Source organism: Aspergillus stella-maris (genome assembly GCF_047715825.1).
Source record: "Aspergillus stella-maris strain CBS 113639 unplaced genomic scaffold BDV14scaffold_111, whole genome shotgun sequence".
Lineage (NCBI taxonomy): Eukaryota > Fungi > Ascomycota > Eurotiomycetes > Eurotiales > Aspergillaceae > Aspergillus > Aspergillus stella-maris.
The window spans coordinates 1-15,280 of record NW_027396905.1 but is presented as its reverse complement, the minus strand read 5'-3'; the positions used below and the strand labels follow the sequence as shown (position 1 = coordinate 15,280).

General features: G+C 49.2%; 8 protein-coding genes across 8 annotated transcripts; 5 read left to right on the top strand and 3 right to left on the bottom strand.

Annotated features, from left to right (window-relative positions):
- Positions 1-88: 88 nt before the first annotated feature.
- BDV14DRAFT_185139 (Tim10/DDP family zinc finger protein) lies at positions 89-965 on the top strand. The gene is made up of 2 exons (XM_073770623.1): positions 89-301; positions 405-965. Exons 1-2 carry the CDS (start codon positions 202-204, stop codon positions 569-571), a joined length of 267 nt encoding a protein of 88 aa, XP_073622127.1. The 5' UTR covers positions 89-201; the 3' UTR covers positions 572-965.
- Positions 893-2,040, bottom strand: BDV14DRAFT_185136 (60S ribosomal protein uL23). The gene is made up of 4 exons (XM_073770622.1): positions 1,955-2,040; positions 1,611-1,672; positions 1,249-1,535; positions 893-1,185 (listed from the first exon to the last, which is right to left on the bottom strand). Exons 1-4 carry the CDS (start codon positions 1,977-1,979, stop codon positions 1,098-1,100), a joined length of 462 nt encoding a protein of 153 aa, XP_073622126.1. The 5' UTR covers positions 1,980-2,040; the 3' UTR covers positions 893-1,097.
- Positions 2,041-2,048: 8 nt separating this feature from the next.
- On the top strand, positions 2,049-3,236 carry BDV14DRAFT_16639 (25S rRNA (adenine2142-N1)-methyltransferase). The gene has a single exon (XM_073767478.1). The coding sequence runs from the start codon at positions 2,271-2,273 to the stop codon at positions 3,141-3,143; it is 873 nt and encodes a 290-aa protein (XP_073622125.1). The 5' UTR covers positions 2,049-2,270; the 3' UTR covers positions 3,144-3,236.
- Positions 3,161-5,309, bottom strand: BDV14DRAFT_16630 (putative transporter). Its single transcript, XM_073767465.1, has 6 exons — positions 5,160-5,309; positions 4,172-5,092; positions 3,988-4,116; positions 3,842-3,939; positions 3,618-3,784; positions 3,161-3,557 (listed from the first exon to the last, which is right to left on the bottom strand). Exons 2-6 carry the CDS (start codon positions 5,079-5,081, stop codon positions 3,179-3,181), a joined length of 1,683 nt encoding a protein of 560 aa, XP_073622124.1. The 5' UTR covers positions 5,082-5,092; positions 5,160-5,309; the 3' UTR covers positions 3,161-3,178.
- An 849-nt stretch (positions 5,310-6,158) lies between these two features.
- On the top strand, positions 6,159-8,284 carry BDV14DRAFT_16611 (translation termination factor eRF1). The gene is made up of 6 exons (XM_073767429.1): positions 6,159-6,216; positions 6,313-6,550; positions 6,620-6,669; positions 6,724-7,852; positions 7,913-8,086; positions 8,146-8,284. The coding sequence occupies exons 2-5, from the start codon at positions 6,427-6,429 to the stop codon at positions 7,915-7,917; spliced, it is 1,308 nt and encodes a 435-aa protein (XP_073622123.1). The 5' UTR covers positions 6,159-6,216; positions 6,313-6,426; the 3' UTR covers positions 7,918-8,086; positions 8,146-8,284.
- Positions 8,285-8,518: 234 nt separating this feature from the next.
- On the bottom strand, positions 8,519-9,516 carry BDV14DRAFT_193986 (prephenate dehydratase PHA2; the record flags this gene model as incomplete). The annotated part of the gene is made up of 2 exons (XM_073771865.1): positions 8,519-9,400; positions 9,463-9,516. 2 exons carry the CDS (start codon positions 9,514-9,516, stop codon positions 8,519-8,521), a joined length of 936 nt encoding a protein of 311 aa, XP_073622122.1.
- A 206-nt stretch (positions 9,517-9,722) lies between these two features.
- Positions 9,723-11,293, top strand: BDV14DRAFT_185108 (uncharacterized protein). Its single transcript, XM_073770621.1, has 2 exons — positions 9,723-10,460; positions 10,514-11,293. Exons 1-2 carry the CDS (start codon positions 9,764-9,766, stop codon positions 10,900-10,902), a joined length of 1,086 nt encoding a protein of 361 aa, XP_073622121.1. The 5' UTR covers positions 9,723-9,763; the 3' UTR covers positions 10,903-11,293.
- A 2,049-nt stretch (positions 11,294-13,342) lies between these two features.
- cbf5 (pseudouridine synthase CBF5) lies at positions 13,343-15,260 on the top strand. Its single transcript, XM_073767276.1, has 4 exons — positions 13,343-13,605; positions 13,670-14,301; positions 14,358-14,584; positions 14,639-15,260. The coding sequence occupies exons 1-4, from the start codon at positions 13,451-13,453 to the stop codon at positions 14,963-14,965; spliced, it is 1,341 nt and encodes a 446-aa protein (XP_073622120.1). The 5' UTR covers positions 13,343-13,450; the 3' UTR covers positions 14,966-15,260.
- Positions 15,261-15,280: the final 20 nt, after the last annotated feature.

The following is a 15,280-nucleotide window of genomic DNA, read 5'->3' as shown; positions in this document are numbered from 1 at the left end:
GATGCCATCGTCCGGACACGAGAAATAGCTCACCGCCTTCAGCAGCAGCCGCCAGGGCCGATGTCATTTTTTCGGGGACAGCAGCCGCAATACACTACGCAAGTATCAACTACAAGTCCCGAATCCTGCTTCTTCAAGCTCACCACGACCCATTGAATTATACACTCAGAATTACGATCTCTTCGCTTCCCCCGTCACAAAATGGACAGATCTCTTGACCTCAACAAGCTTTCCGAGGCCGACAAGCAAGAGCTTACCCAACTGCTGCAGAGCGAGTCCCAGAAGGCAGCGATTCAGAGCAGTATGTCAAGCCTGATTTGATTCCCCTCATCTACCCGCATCATGAGACTCTATTCTCGATGAACCTGCAATTCCGCTCTATCCACTGACACTTTCACGCTCAGACGTCCACCACATTGCAGACACCTGCTGGAAGAAGTGCATCACCTCGAAGATTAGCTCCGGCCGGCTCGACAAAAATGAGGAAGCCTGTGCGGCGAACTGTGTTGATCGGTGGATGGATACCAACATCTCAGTGTTGAAGCACTTGGAGACTTTGCAAAGACATTAGATATGAGTTTTGTCTGAAGACTAGAATGGGAGGACGGGAGATGACTGCGTGAGCGAGCGCAATTCAGGCGTGTCATCTTCCTGAGGTGATGTCCAGGTCGGAATGATATTGCGTTTAAGATCTGTGACTGGACAGGGTTAGGTTTAGCTGTTTGGCAGGATGATTGTCGGACAGTTCTGTACTATATCAATGAAATATATTCCATCTTCATGACTTGACCTTCCGGCGTACCAAGTTTAAACTCCCTCCGAGTGCTTGCCCTCCAATTGTCGACCCGGACTTTAGGCGGAATAGAGTGACTGCAAAACATGCCCGTTGGGTGCTTGTGAAACTACTGTTGTTCCTAGAACAAAGTGACAGAGCCAGACATGGTTGCCATTTACAAAGGGTACTCTCGTGCATCAAATTCTTTTGTTTTATTCGTTCAGCCGTTGGTTACCGCGCAACAGGAGCTAACTGTAGGGCTGATATTTATGCCGCCGCGCAAAAGAAAACCGTTTCCCAGACCCAAAGAAAAATCAATCACTTAGACAATGGCAAGCTTGGTAGCAGCAATGTCGAGAGCGTCAACATCGGGGGTGAGGCGAGCGTAGGCCTTCTTCAGTCCATCGGGTCTATAAATCATCATTAGACTATGCTTTTTCTTCTTATTTCATCTTGGAGTTCCGGGTGCGTACCTGACGAGGGTGTTGACCTTGACGGTGTCAACATCGTACAGCTTCTTGAGAGCAGCCTTGATCTGGCGCTTGTTGGCCTTGACATCGACGATGAAGACAAGGGTGTTGTTCTCCTCAATCTTCTTCATGGCGCTCTCGGTGTTCAGGGGGTATAGGATGATCTTGGCTGCATCGAGGCGAGGAAGGTGAGGAACAGACACCCGGGGGTACTTGGGGGTCCGGGACAGCTGAAGGGTCTTGGGACGGTGGAAGGTGGTGGAGGTGCGGATCTTGCGAGTCTTGTGCGCCTGTTGCATTGAATGATATTTTAGCCAAAGGCGTTCTTGGAGAGGAATTCAAGATTGAGATCGGTGTGAACATACGCCTGCACCCTTCAAGACTGCCTTGGCAGCAGCGCCAGCCTTGTTGCTGGGCTTCGACTTGCCTGTTCAAAAACGAAATGTAAGCGATTTGCACATGAGATTTCAAGATTCAAGTTGAATTGGCGAATGATCGTCAAAATTCCCACGAAATCAAGGACATGTAGCGAGTCCGATATGTATGTGCTTCCGTAGTTTTCTTCCTGGAGTATTTTGCGCGGGACATGTATGGACGATGCAAACCCTCCAGAAATCCCACACAGCAGCACTCCATATTCTCGTAAATATCCCGGAAATCGAAGGCGACGTGATTGCAAGTAATATTTGAGGCGCTGAGATGTCCATACCTGTGTTCTTCTGTACGGGGGCCATGGCTGTCGTTTGGCGCTGTTGTCGTGATTGTCGCAGTGTCGAAAGTCGAATTGTTCGGAGTGTCTTCGCTTAGCAAAAACCCTCGCGGACGGCTCTGTGGGTCACCTGACCAGCTCTCTGTTAAAATCTTGGCATCTCCACGTTGCCCCACCGCCCTTTTGACTCGGCAGAAACGAAAGCGGTACGGTTTTTCTTTGCTCGAGAAATGATGAAGTCCATCCAGCTTGGTGTTTTAGTTAAGAAGTACTTGGTCTTTGTCAATGAGTTGACCATTATGCTCAGGAGTACAACATGACCGCTAAAAGACCGAATAATAAGCGTCCAGCTCTGCTGTCTCGCACTCGCCCACCAACAGTACAGAAGAAACATGCAGCCCTATCAGCCAAAGCCACCCGGACTCTCATACGTTCGCATCATACACTTCTCAAACAGCGAGCTCAGGCTCTCAGGTCCGGCGACCATGCTCTAGTTGGCCGAATAGACGCCGAGATTTCGGAGAATGGTGGATTGGAAAGTTATCAGATAGCGAGCAAGCTTGGTCAGTCGTTAGATCGCGGCGGCGACTCTAGCAAAGTCCTGGTCGATTGGATAAGTCCTCGCTTGAGCCCCCTGAAGACCAAGGGTTTTAAGCTTCGGGTTCTTGAGGTCGGTGCGCTGAGCACCAGAAACGCAATCTCTCAAAACGCAGTCCTCGATGTCACTAGGATTGACTTGAACTCTCAGGAACCTGGGATCTTGAAGCAGGACTTCATGGAACGGCCGCTTCCTTCCGGTGACGGTGATCGATTTCACCTCGTCAGTCTCTCGCTCGTGTTGAACTATGTTCCGGACCCTTTTGGTCGAGGAGAGATGTTGAAACGCTGTGTAGCCTTCTTGACGAAGGCGCCGCCGCCTGACTCTTCGATATCTATCGTGCCCAGCTTGTTCCTGGTCCTCCCTGCTCCCTGCGTCACAAATTCGCGATATCTTACACAACAAAGGCTACAGGAAATCCTCACTACCCTCGGTTTCTCTTTGACAAAGAACAAGCAAACATCAAAATTAATATACCAACTTTGGAATTTCGTCGGTAATCGCGAGCCCAAAAATTTCAAGAAAGAGATCTTGAACCCAGGAAAAACGAGGAATAATTTCGCCATCGTCGTCAAAAGCGGGAGCAGTTAGAGATCTGCGCGTCTATTGTTCTCAGCAATGGAGTCTCATATCGAAGCAATCGCTTCGTGAGGCAAGAATGCCCACACAGTTCCAATGACAGCTAGGACTGACGAGACGATCAGAAGCGACCAGTCCAGAGCCCGCTCTCTTGGACTAATCTCGCTTCCAAAAATCTTCAAATAAAATGCGAGCGGCATGATTATGCATATGGTAAAGCACAACGCAGAACCCATCAACGCCATTATTCTGTCAAAAGACGGGAAAATGATTGCCATAACGACAATCATAGCGACAACCATTATGCGAATCAGTGCCCTCAGCATTTGGCGAACGCGTAACGCTCGACTTCCACGGTTCAACTCCAGGTCACTGTGCGGTTCCAAGCCGCAGAGAACTTCGACAGTGGCAACAAGCGGCCGGCAGCTGCGCCATGTCAGTTCCTTTATTCGAATACAAAACGCTAGGGGACTCGAATGAACTCACTTGAGAGGGACTTTTGTGATAGGTATTATCGCGATGGAGATTATAATGCAAATAGACAAGAATTGCGGGTATTCGCTAGTCGTCAAAATGTTGGCCGTAACTTCATCTCGAATGGTATTTCCGAACATCATCCAGCCCAGAACAGCCATTGTACAGTCAAGTGAGTACTAAATATGGTCTTTTTTAGCACAATATGGGGGACAATTTTGATTCATTCCGCTTACCGTGAAAATATAAGTTGCCCAGAGACTTCTTCCATATTTATGTGGGTGTCTCATGTCTCGGTAAATGTTGGGAAATACACCGTGTCCACCCCAAGGTGCTGGGACTTGTCAGCAAGTGCGTTCCCAAACAGATTCTATTGACTTACACATGATAAGTCCGAAACTAAGCGGAAGTGTCGCCCAGTTCTCCGGAAACAGGTATGTCTGGGCGGGTTGCCGCAGTGAACCAGGGGCATGTGGCTTCACAAAGCCATCAATGCATGTTATGACCACAACTAGGCCAGTCAGTACTGTTGCGCTTCGCATGGGGACTGAATTGAGGAGACATACTAGACGTGCAAGAGAGTATACCGAGGATGCTCGTCACGCTTAGTAGCCGCAGAGGCACGAAACTGAGCGGTACCAACATTAGTCCGCAAATACATTGCCATTGAGGAATGCTCAATTCCGGGATGAGAACATGGAGGCTGTCCGCAAAAAGTACAACGAGAGCAACGCATGCCCCTAGAAGCTCCAAGCAAAACAAAAAGCTTATCACCAAGCGAGCATGGTGTCCAAAACTGATGTACGCTAGGTCGGCATAGGTCACCAGACTGCGATCGACGTCGAGGCATTTAGCTAGAATTCTAGCTGTATAGGCGGTGGTAATTGCAGCAAAGAGAAGAAACGTCAGACCAAGAAGCCATCCGGCATGTTTCATTGCTAGCGGTAGACTCAGTAGACCGACACCAATCAGTACATTTACCGAATTGAAGACGGTCTGGGGAACAGTTGACTGTCCAACAACAACGTTTTCTCGAGTGCCATCCTCGTGCTGTACTTGTTTGACGAGTAATGGCTCCCCATCAAGACTGACAGCAGGTTCAGGGTGGGCTTGTTGGTGTCTGTGAAACTCTATGACATGCTTTCGGGCTGATTCACTAACGCGCGAAGAAATCGAGCCGTAGGAGGTGCCAAGTTGAGGGTCTAGATAGGCAGTGTTTAGCCCACCATCTCTTTGGCCAAAACTTGCGTGCCCATTGTCGCTCAGAAGAGGCCTGGTAAGAGCCGGGTCTATGTCAACGTGTGACGATGCATGCGACCCAACGAATTGACCACTCGAAGGATGCCAGTCTTCATCTGACTCGGCCGTCACAAAGGAAGAGTGCCGAGGGAAGACCTCTGGAAAGCAAGCAGCTCGCTGCCATGATCGAGCAAAATTATCTATGCTGTTGACACCGCCAGCTTGTCTAAACCGCATTGAGAATGATCCTGCCCTATCAAGGATCGTCAATCATCACGAGTCAAATCTTTTAATTTAGGACAGCAGATCGCTTACCTTGGCCTCTCGACAAAATAATCACTCTCGTTGGCCTGAGGGTCAGAGGACGCCGCTCCAAAGTCCAACGGTGAGCCCGCGGATGGGACACTGTAGGCCGCTGAGCGCTGGCTCCCAGGTGTTTCAAGGTGATCCTCAAACATCCTCGCTTCGTGTTTTCACAGCTTTATCCAAGTGGAGTCAAAGGTTGAGGGCGAGATTGAATCGCCAACCGGGCGGATAAACGCACGAGCGGGAAGGTGAGAACCAAGAAGCTCTGGCAGCAGCAGCGAGCAAGTTGCTCTATAGCTGGCCCGGAGCTTCTTTACCTAGCTATTTAAGGACAGTCAGGTGGTCAGCAGATCTGGGAAATCTACAATAAATCGAAAACAATGACATAACATCAAAGATAAGGGCCGCAGACTGCTATCGGATTGCTAACGCTCCGCCGACTTTCGGGCGAGCAAACTGTGGGGATTCCGGTCATGAAAGAGGAGAAGCAGATTTGTTATCTATACAGCAGATAAGTCAATGCCTTTCTTGAAGTAACAAACGAGATCTAGATTAAACGGCTTGAACACTCGTTGCCTATGTCTTTAGTGAGAGCCGAGAACAAGTATTAAATGAAGAATGGCAACTCAGATTGCACCAGCATTCAAGTCTCAATTCTTTGCCCATCCAGCTACCTGGACTATACTTATGAAAAGAGCGAGAGTACGTTTGCCATGATCAGCTTTGTATATACGACACACTCCGCCAGACGTGCAGAGACGCGGGTGTTTAGGAGACAACTCCGGCACCACCAGATCAGTCGCCTTTGCCCCATCAAACCGCCATTGGGTACTTAAGGCGATGGGAATGCGATGAATGACTCTAATTACAGGGTTCTGGAAGCTCTCAGTTCAGCCATGACGGCATTGTCCATTGTCAGGCACAAGCAGCGCCTCGTTGATGTCCTAGCGAGCTTACATCATCAGCGACAGGCGCCCTCTCATAATGCGGCGGCCACCCCACGATGCCCTGACGAATTTTGTTAAACACCCCGCTGGACTCGGACGTCAAATAGACCAGCCTCAAGGTACGTAACGTGTTCTCTCTGCCGCCTTCATATTCCCATTCTCTACGATACTCCTTATATTCCCAATATTTTTGGATCGTATTCGGACGTCTCCAGATCGACTTCGCAAGCATTCTTTACCCAGTCGCGGTACTGACGAGTCTTCCAGTACCAGGTGGCCAACCTATAAATTTCAACCAGGGCCAGACATTACCGTCGCCCTCGCCCAACATGAGCGCGGTCCAGCAGGCGAACGAAGCGGAGAAGAATATTGAGATATGGAAGATCAAGAAACTCATTAAGCGGCTTGAAGCTGCTCGAGGAAATGGAACTTCCATGATTTCCCTCATTATTCGTACGTCCTCCGTTATACCCTCCATCATTACCTTCCATCATTTGGACCGCTTCTAACCCCGGACTCCAGCCCCCAAGGATCAGGTTTCTCGTGCGGCAAAGATGTTGGCTGAAGAATTCGTGAGTTTCCTCCTGATTAAACAATAGCCAGCACATCTTTTAACTCTCTTCAAGGGAACTGCCTCGAACATCAAGTCGCGTGTCAACCGTCTCTCCGTCCTGTCTGCCATTACTTCGACCCAGCAGCGTCTCAAACTCTACAACAAGGTTCCCCCGAATGGTTTGGTCGTCTACTGTGGTGAAATCATTACGTCCGAAGGAAAGGAGCGTAAGATTAACATCGATTTCGAACCCTTCAAGCCTATCAACACCTCTCTTTACCTTTGTGACAACAAGTTCCACACTGAAGCCCTCAGCGAACTACTTGAATCGGACCAGAAATTTGGTTTCATCGTCATGGATGGTAATGGTGCGCTCTTCGGTACCCTAAGTGGCAATACAAGAGAAATTTTGCAGAAGTTGAGCGTCGATTTGCCCAAGAAGCACGGTCGTGGTGGTCAGTCTGCGCTGCGTTTCGCACGTCTTCGTGAGGAGAAGCGTCACAACTATGTCCGAAAGATCGCCGAGTTGGCTGTGCAGAACTACATTACCAACGACAAGGTTAACGTCGCTGGCCTGATTCTCGCCGGTTCTGCTGATTTCAAGAACGACTTAAACCAGTCAGATATGTTCGACCAGCGACTTCAGGCAAAGGTCATCAAGGTTGTCGACGTGTCTTACGGTGGAGAAAACGGTTTCAACCAGGCCATCGAACTCTCATCCGAGACTCTGAGCAATGTCAAGTTTGTTCAGGAGAAGAAGCTCATTGGAAAGTACTTCGAGGAAATCAGCCAAGACACGGGCAAGGTCTGCTACGGTGTCGAGGACACCCTGAAGGCTCTAGAGCTCGGAGCATGCGAGACGCTGATTGTGTACGAGAACTTGGATGTCACTAGATGGGTCCTGAAGAACTCTGAGGGCTCCGAGGTGACCGTTCACACCACTAAGGCTCAAGAGGAAAACAAGGAATTCTTCCTTGACAAGGAGACGGGCGCAGAGATGGAGGTCGTGGACCAGGGCTCTTTCCTTGAGTGGCTTGCCGAAGGCTACAAGGACTTTGGTGCAACCCTCGAGTTCGTTTCCGACAAGTCTAGCGAAGGAAACCAGTTCGTTAAGGGTTTCGGTGGTATCGGAGCAATTCTCCGATACAAGGTCAACTTTGAACAACTTGCTGATTATTCTGACGAGGATGAATTCTACGACGGTTTGTGCACCTGTGTCTTGATCACATATCAGTTTGATTAAAATGCTAATCGCCCTGCAGATTGACGGTTGAGCGCCCTCGCAGGGAGCGAGGATGAAAGTCCAGAAGTTCCGCGATTGGATCTTCTGACGGCTCGCCCGATGCATCACAAAGGCGGCTCCGAAGGTGAAACCGTAGCGTCCACGGGTAATACCGTGATGCGACCTGGACAAAGCTTTGTGCAGCTGCTCAGAGGTAGGTGTCTCCTGCGTCGGACTTTGGCGATTCTAATAACGTACTAACAACTGCAACAGGGCCATCCCAGCTCCGTAACATGGTCACCGAGGTTGCCTAGAGGCTCAAGGCCCACGACTTGGTGTATCGGCATGGAAATGGTGGATTTATGGAATTCACGACTAATCATGCAGCGGATTGTTGAGCTTATGCTTTTTCTATACATTGGTAGTTTAAATTGTTATGTTCTGGCGATCTTCTGGGGCCAGATTTGTTGTTCTTATTTACATCGAAACGCGCTTCATATCATCATTATTTTAATAAAATCTCACGCTCATCATAGACTTCGGCTTCTCTCAAAGTTCATTATGTTTCTGATGTATATATTGCTTGACAGCAATCCAAGGAAGATGCGGTTCCCTCCCGTCATCTGTAGGTCCAGAGAAGTCACTATCATGTGGGCACTAGTTGATTGTCCCAAGTGCCCAAGTGCTTGCAGTTTTCAGTGACTTTCGTCAGACTATCCATGAGATTGGGCACGATATCTTTTTCTTGGCTGGTCTCACATTCTACCAGAAACACATATTTCCAAGCTTGTATCTGGCTTGGCCGTGTGCTAATACTGGTAAGGTTCATTCCGAAGTCCTTGAAGATCAGCAGCGCATTCGCCAATGCTCCAACAGTATCATGGGGAACCATGAATGAGATCAGGGTCTTCTTCGTCTTCGGTACAGCAACAGGTTGTTGTGGGATGGGGGTCTCCTTGACGGGCTCGGGAGGAAAGTGTGCCGTCTTCTCCGAATTCTTATTTCTCAGCACCAAGAAGCGCGTAGTGTTGTTGGTATTGTCCTCGATGTTCTCGGCGAGGATTTCCAAGCCGTAATATTCTCCAGCAAAGCGACTAGCTATAGCGGCGTTGACTTCATTCGTTGCCTTTGACACAGTCTCCGCAGCTTTTGAAGTAGATGAGACATCCTGCCGTTCAATGCCCTTGAAATGCTTTGTTAGGAATTTGTTGCATTGACCCCACGCCTGCGGGTGTGTATGTAGCTTTGTGATGGTGCTATAGTCTTCCTGTCCTTCCGGGATGAGGCCCTTCCGAGCCAACAGGCAATGATGTACCGTGAGGTAATACTCGCTACAAACAGTCACATCACTGTAATTACCATTGCGGTCCACGAGGAGATCCAATGTTTGAACAACAGCTCCATTGGACGAGTTTTCAAAGGGCACAATTGCATAATCCGATGTTCCGTTCTCGACGGCAGTAATGGCGTCCGCAAACGAGACGGAAGGTATGAGTTCATAGGAGTCCCCGAATGTCTCAACGGCAGCCTGAAGCGCTCGGTTAGCAACGCGGGACTCGATCTGTAAGTTTATCGAGGGCGACTACTGACCTGGTGGGAGAAGGAAGCCGCGGGGCCCAAAAACGTCACTTTGAGAGCCGCCATAGAGCCGTCAGCAGACCACACTGCAAAATTTAAGGATAATGACGATATACCTTGAGTTCCGGCCATAATTTTTAGAAAGAGACCACAATTTTAAAGCATATTTCGATCTAGACGATGCCTCTACGCCTTGCCGATCATTTGTGGAATATGCAAGTCTAGGGAATTTTCGAGACAAACAAGTCAAACTGCCACCGCAATCGGAGACGAAACAAGCAATTGCTAGCACCAGGGCACTTCAAAGCACCTAATGAATAAAGCTACTCCTCGGCTTCGAGGCTTGAGCAGCCGGCTGGGCAATGTTTGTGCAGCACGAGGTTATGCTTCGTTCTCAGAGCGCCTACATCAAGAATTGACATCCCGTCAACTACCTCTGGCTTTCGATTACCTCCATCCTCAGCCATCTCATCTCCTGGATCTAACATTGAGAGACCTCTTTCCCAAAACAAACTCATCATCTGATACTCAGCCTACTCTTCCGACAGTCCTTTGTCCTTCGCAACTACCGCCGGCTCACCATCTAATCTATTTTCCGCCTCAAGTCACCCTGGGCCAACTCCTACCCGACGGTACCGACACCCTACATTTCCCCGGAGAACCCTTCAATAGGCGACTCTGGGCTGGTGGTAGCGTTAGATACTTGGGCTCAAAACCGATATTGCTCGACGGTAGCCGCGCTGTATGCGCTGAGAGAATTAGCGATATTATCACCAAAGGGCAGCCCGGGGAGGAAAAGATTATCGTCAAGATAGAGCGGCATATAGGCACCGTGCAGGAAGCTGAAACGGAATTCGATGTCAGGAAACGAATCTGGAATAATGGCGAAGATATAGAGGCGCAAGCTTCGGTCATCGAAACCAGAGATCTCGTCTTTATGCGCGATAAAACCGCCGACCAGCTGGTCAAGGATAAGGCGACATTTTCTCATGCTTCTAGGACCATAAAATGTGTGTGAAGCTCGCTGAAGCCGCAGACTACGAACTAATTTGCCCTTTCAAAGCTCCAACAGATCCGGAGTTTCGATATCAGATGAAGCCTAACAAGGCGCTGCTGTTTCGTTTTTCGGCTCTGACTTTCAATGCTCATTTGATTCACCTAGACCAGGCTTACACCCGGGATGTTGAAGGTTATCGAAACCTCCTTGTGCATGGCCCCTTGACCTTGACACTTCTTCTTACTGCCCTTCGTCATCATCTACATGGGCGACACCTAGTTCTCCGGAATATTGATTACAAAAATCTGGCAGCCGTCTATGTTGACGAGCAATTGAGCATATGTGGCCGACCAAAGCTGAACAAAGACAACGTTTGGGACGTGTGGATCGAGGGGAGCGATGGAGGTTCAGCTGTCCGGAGCACCGTCCAACTTGACCGCATTGGAGGATGTTGATCACATGCCAGATCTTCTTCGATACATCGGCCACTGTAGACCCGGCATATCTGTGGAGACCCAGCAAACGAATATGAGAAATCAACGCTTGGGCTGGCGTCTATGTATCTCTTACCTCAAGGTACCATTAGGTATTCAGCGACAGGAGCACGTGCTATTTGAGGATGTACATGCTGATAAATTTCTCAACATTTGAATAGACAAACCTTTATCGCACACCACAGACTACGCAGACTTGCTATGAAAAAAGTTGTTAGATAATCTGAGCTACCGCTGAACAATCTTCGCTGTTCCCAGCACTTCTACAGGCTTCGTAAGACTAAGACTGCTACCTCCGACTACCTGAGGGACCTTACTAGTATAAAACCGGGCTAGTCCTGTGTGATTGTGGGTCGACGAGGCTCTCCGGATCGGAGAAATAATATACCAAAAGGCCAGGCAATCGCTTAAATCCGTTGAATCTTTTCGCTCTTTTTCCCTCTCAACCTTCAACCTTTGCAATTGTCTTCCCACAGACTTTCAGTTGGTTCTCCAGACGCGGAATGAGGTGTCGCCAACTCGATTGATTTAAATTCATACAACACTTTGACTTAGCCCGTGGTCATTTACCTTGATTACTTACCTTAGCAGCTATGGACGACTTTCGATCTCTCCCTCCTGTTGCCAGGTATGCTACTTCTATTCAAGCTAACGATGATGTTGTTCATTGACTAACGAATAATCAGGACGCTCACTTTACTTACCTTCATTGAGTCAGCGCTGGTTTACAGTCAGACGACCAACTATTATCTTGTTCCCTTCATACCTCAACTTATCTTCAAGTTCCACCCGCAGATATGGAGGTTGTTCACTCCATTTCTTCTGACGGACCCGAAGCTTAACATCATCTTCGACCTATATTTTCGTATGCCAGCCATGGTGGAAGAAGCTTCTGGAATACCGCTAATATGTGTGTAGTATACACATATTCTAGCAGGCTCGAGTTCAGCTCACCCCGCTTCAGTACGCCCGGAAGCTTCTTCATCTATGTGCTCTTCGTCGCTACTACTATCATGGTAAGTTCTCAATATCCTCGTCAAATGTATCTATCATATAAATTGTCACTTGTTTCCCCCACCTATTCATACCACTCCCTGCTTCCTTCTTCTCCACACCCTACAAACCTCGCATATCTGCCCGCCCAGCCATTCTCTAGCTGAAGCGGTTCCTGGAAACGAGGAAGATCACCCCTGCATCGCATATGGTACCTACTCTTTTGATCCTTAAAGGGCCATGTACGTGTGGGAATGGTGGGACTACCAGTGAGATAGCCTGCGTGATACATTGTTTGCGCAGGTGGTTTTGGTGCCCTACATTCTTAAATATGTATCTGCATAGTCATGTACCTGATCTTCGTAAAAAAAACAATCTGCTTTCCCGCTCGCGCATGCAAAACTCCCAGTATGAGCCAGTCAATGCTAACAACTAGAAGCTTACTGCAGGTTTCTATTTGGGAGCCACGATATTCACTCAGGGTGAGCATGCTGCGAGATTCGTACCTTACTGGATGCTAATACCCAGCAGCTCTGATCCTGGCTTTCACATACACGTACTCCCAGGATAACAAGGGCACGAAGTCCATGTTCTTCGTAGTCGAGATACCTACCCTATACTTGCCCTGGGCGAGACTCGCCTTGACCTTCTGCATGAAAGGCTGGTTTTCCGCAGCAGTTGAGCTCACCGGAATTCTCGCCGCCCATCTATATGACTTCCTCACTCGCATCTATCCTACCTTTGGAGGTGGGAAAAACTATATCGTCACGCCGGCGTTCGTTCGAAGATGGTTCACGCGGTCTCTGCGAGGAGGAGAAAATCGTGTATACGGACAAGCATACCGTCCTCCAAACGACAATGAGGCCTCTCAAAGCTGGTCATCGTCCGTTCGGAGCGCCTGGGATAGCAGAGGCTCAGGACGCCGGCTAGGAGGAAACTAGGTAGAGGGTTCCCTCATCAGGTCTCTTCGCGGAAGGCGAAGATTGTACATATAACCGTTACATATGGATCAAACAAGCTCGTAATGTGATATTAAGATAAGGCACCATCTATATTTCAAGTCCTTTGGTATCGTAGAGGTAGATCTACGCTTTTCTTGCTGGTGAAGACTTGCGGAAAGATCACATGACCCATGAAACTCTGTGCGGCAATCCGATTGGCTGGCGGAGCTCTCGCCGCACTCGAAATTTTTCTGGGTCGTCTTCGCTCGCGGCAGAACAAAATCTTGAGTCCAGGGAGTGCATTTTCTCGTACTTGACCTCGACACCGACACCCAACCGACTTCCTTACACCCAGTGAGCCAGCCTGTTCAGGATAGCAGTCGCAATGGCCCAGGAAGTCGACTACACCATCAAGCCGGAGGCTATGGCCTCCAACATTAGCACAGAGGACTGGCCTCTGCTGCTCAAGAATTACGACAAGCGTATGTCTACTTAATGCTGCTCACGGGTACATGCTTTTTTGCATGCACCTGCCTTTATTACGTCCGAAGTAGCGCTGATTGTCCTCTATAGTCATGGTCAGGACTGGTCACTTCACGCCCATTCCCGCCGGTTCTTCTCCGCTCAAGCGAGACCTGAAGTCGTACATTAACTCCGGTGTCATCAACCTCGACAAGCCCTCGAACCCCTCCAGTCACGAAGTTGTCGCGTGGATGAAGAGGATCCTGAGGTAAATCTAGTGTGCCGACTTTCTTTTAGGGAGCGAGTGCTGAACAATTGTCTTAATTGAACAGGGCGGAAAAAACTGGACACAGTGGTACCCTCGATCCCAAGGTCACCGGTTGCTTGATTGTTTGTATCGACCGTGCTACGCGCCTGGTCAAGTCTCAGCAAGGTGCCGGAAAGGAGTATGTTTGCGTTATCCGTCTCCACGACAAGATCCCCGGTGGAGAGGCGCAATTCAAGCGGGCTCTCGAAACCCTCACTGGTGCTCTTTTCCAACGTCCTCCCTTGATCTCTGCTGTCAAGCGTCAGCTTCGTATCCGTACGATCCACGAGAGCAAGCTCTATGAGTTCGACAACGAGAGACACCTCGGTGTTTTCTGGGTTAGCTGCGAAGCTGGTACCTACATTCGTACCCTCTGCGTTCACCTTGGACTTCTTCTCGGTGTTGGCGCACACATGCAGGAGCTGCGCCGTGTTCGCAGTGGAGCTATGGATGAGAACAAGGGTATGGTTACCCTTCACGATGTTCTCGATGCGCAGTGGCTCTACGACAACCAGCGCGACGAGACCTACCTGCGCAAGGTTATCAAGCCCCTCGAGTCTCTTCTCACGACCTACAAGCGTATCGTCGTCAAGGACAGCGCAGTCAACGCTGTCTGCTACGGTGCCAAGCTCATGATTCCCGGTCTTCTGCGTTTTGGTAAGTTGTGTTGTGGCACTGCCCTTCAAAAAATATTTGCTGACTCCATGTCACAGAGGCTGGTATTGAACTTGGTGAGGAGGTCGTCCTCATGACCACCAAAGGTGAGGCCATTGCCATCGGTATTGCTCAGATGTCCACCGTCGAGCTCTCTACCTGTGACCACGGTGTTGTCGCCAAGGTCAAGCGTTGTATCATGGAGCGCGACCTGTACCCCCGCCGCTGGGGTCTTGGCCCTGTTGCTCTGGAGAAGAAGAAGCTCAAGTCCTCCGGAAAGCTTGACGTAAGTACATGTGAAGTCTACTATTAAATTTGAACGTAACTAACCCACTTTCAGAAATATGGCCGTACCAACGAAGCCACTCCCGCCAAATGGAAGGCCGAGTACAAGGACTACACCGCTCCTGAAGACGAATCTGCACAAGCAGCTGTTGAAGCGGCTCCCAAGGAAGAGGCCGAGGCAAAGGGAGAATCGTCCCCTGAGGCCAACGAGTCCAAGATGGACATTGATGACTCCAAGGATGATGACGAGAAGAAGAAGCGCAAGCACGAGGGTGAAACCGCCGAAGAGCGTGCCGAGCGCAAGCGCAAGAAGAAGGAGAAGAAGGAAAAGAAGGAGCGAAGAAAGTCCAAGCAGAAGGATGATAGCGACGACAGTGAATAGGCCATTCCAGGAAGTCACTTGCCATTCTCCCGCTCTCCTCGCTAGGAACGCCACTACGCATCTAGCAAAGCGATCTCTGGGCAAGATTCCTGTACCATATTTGTTTCATTTCTCGGAGTCTTGGGTTGAAAAGGTCACGAGTTCAATTTGTCTGATTTCTTCACATCTATGTCCTTGTTTAGTAATTTTGCAGTTAGTTTCTGAACATACAAATCAGGATATGTTTCTGAATAATTTCATTCATTAGAGAGGATTAGTAGTCCTGGTAGTCAATCTTTGTGGTTCATGGAGTAGCCGTACCCAAGCATGACGTTG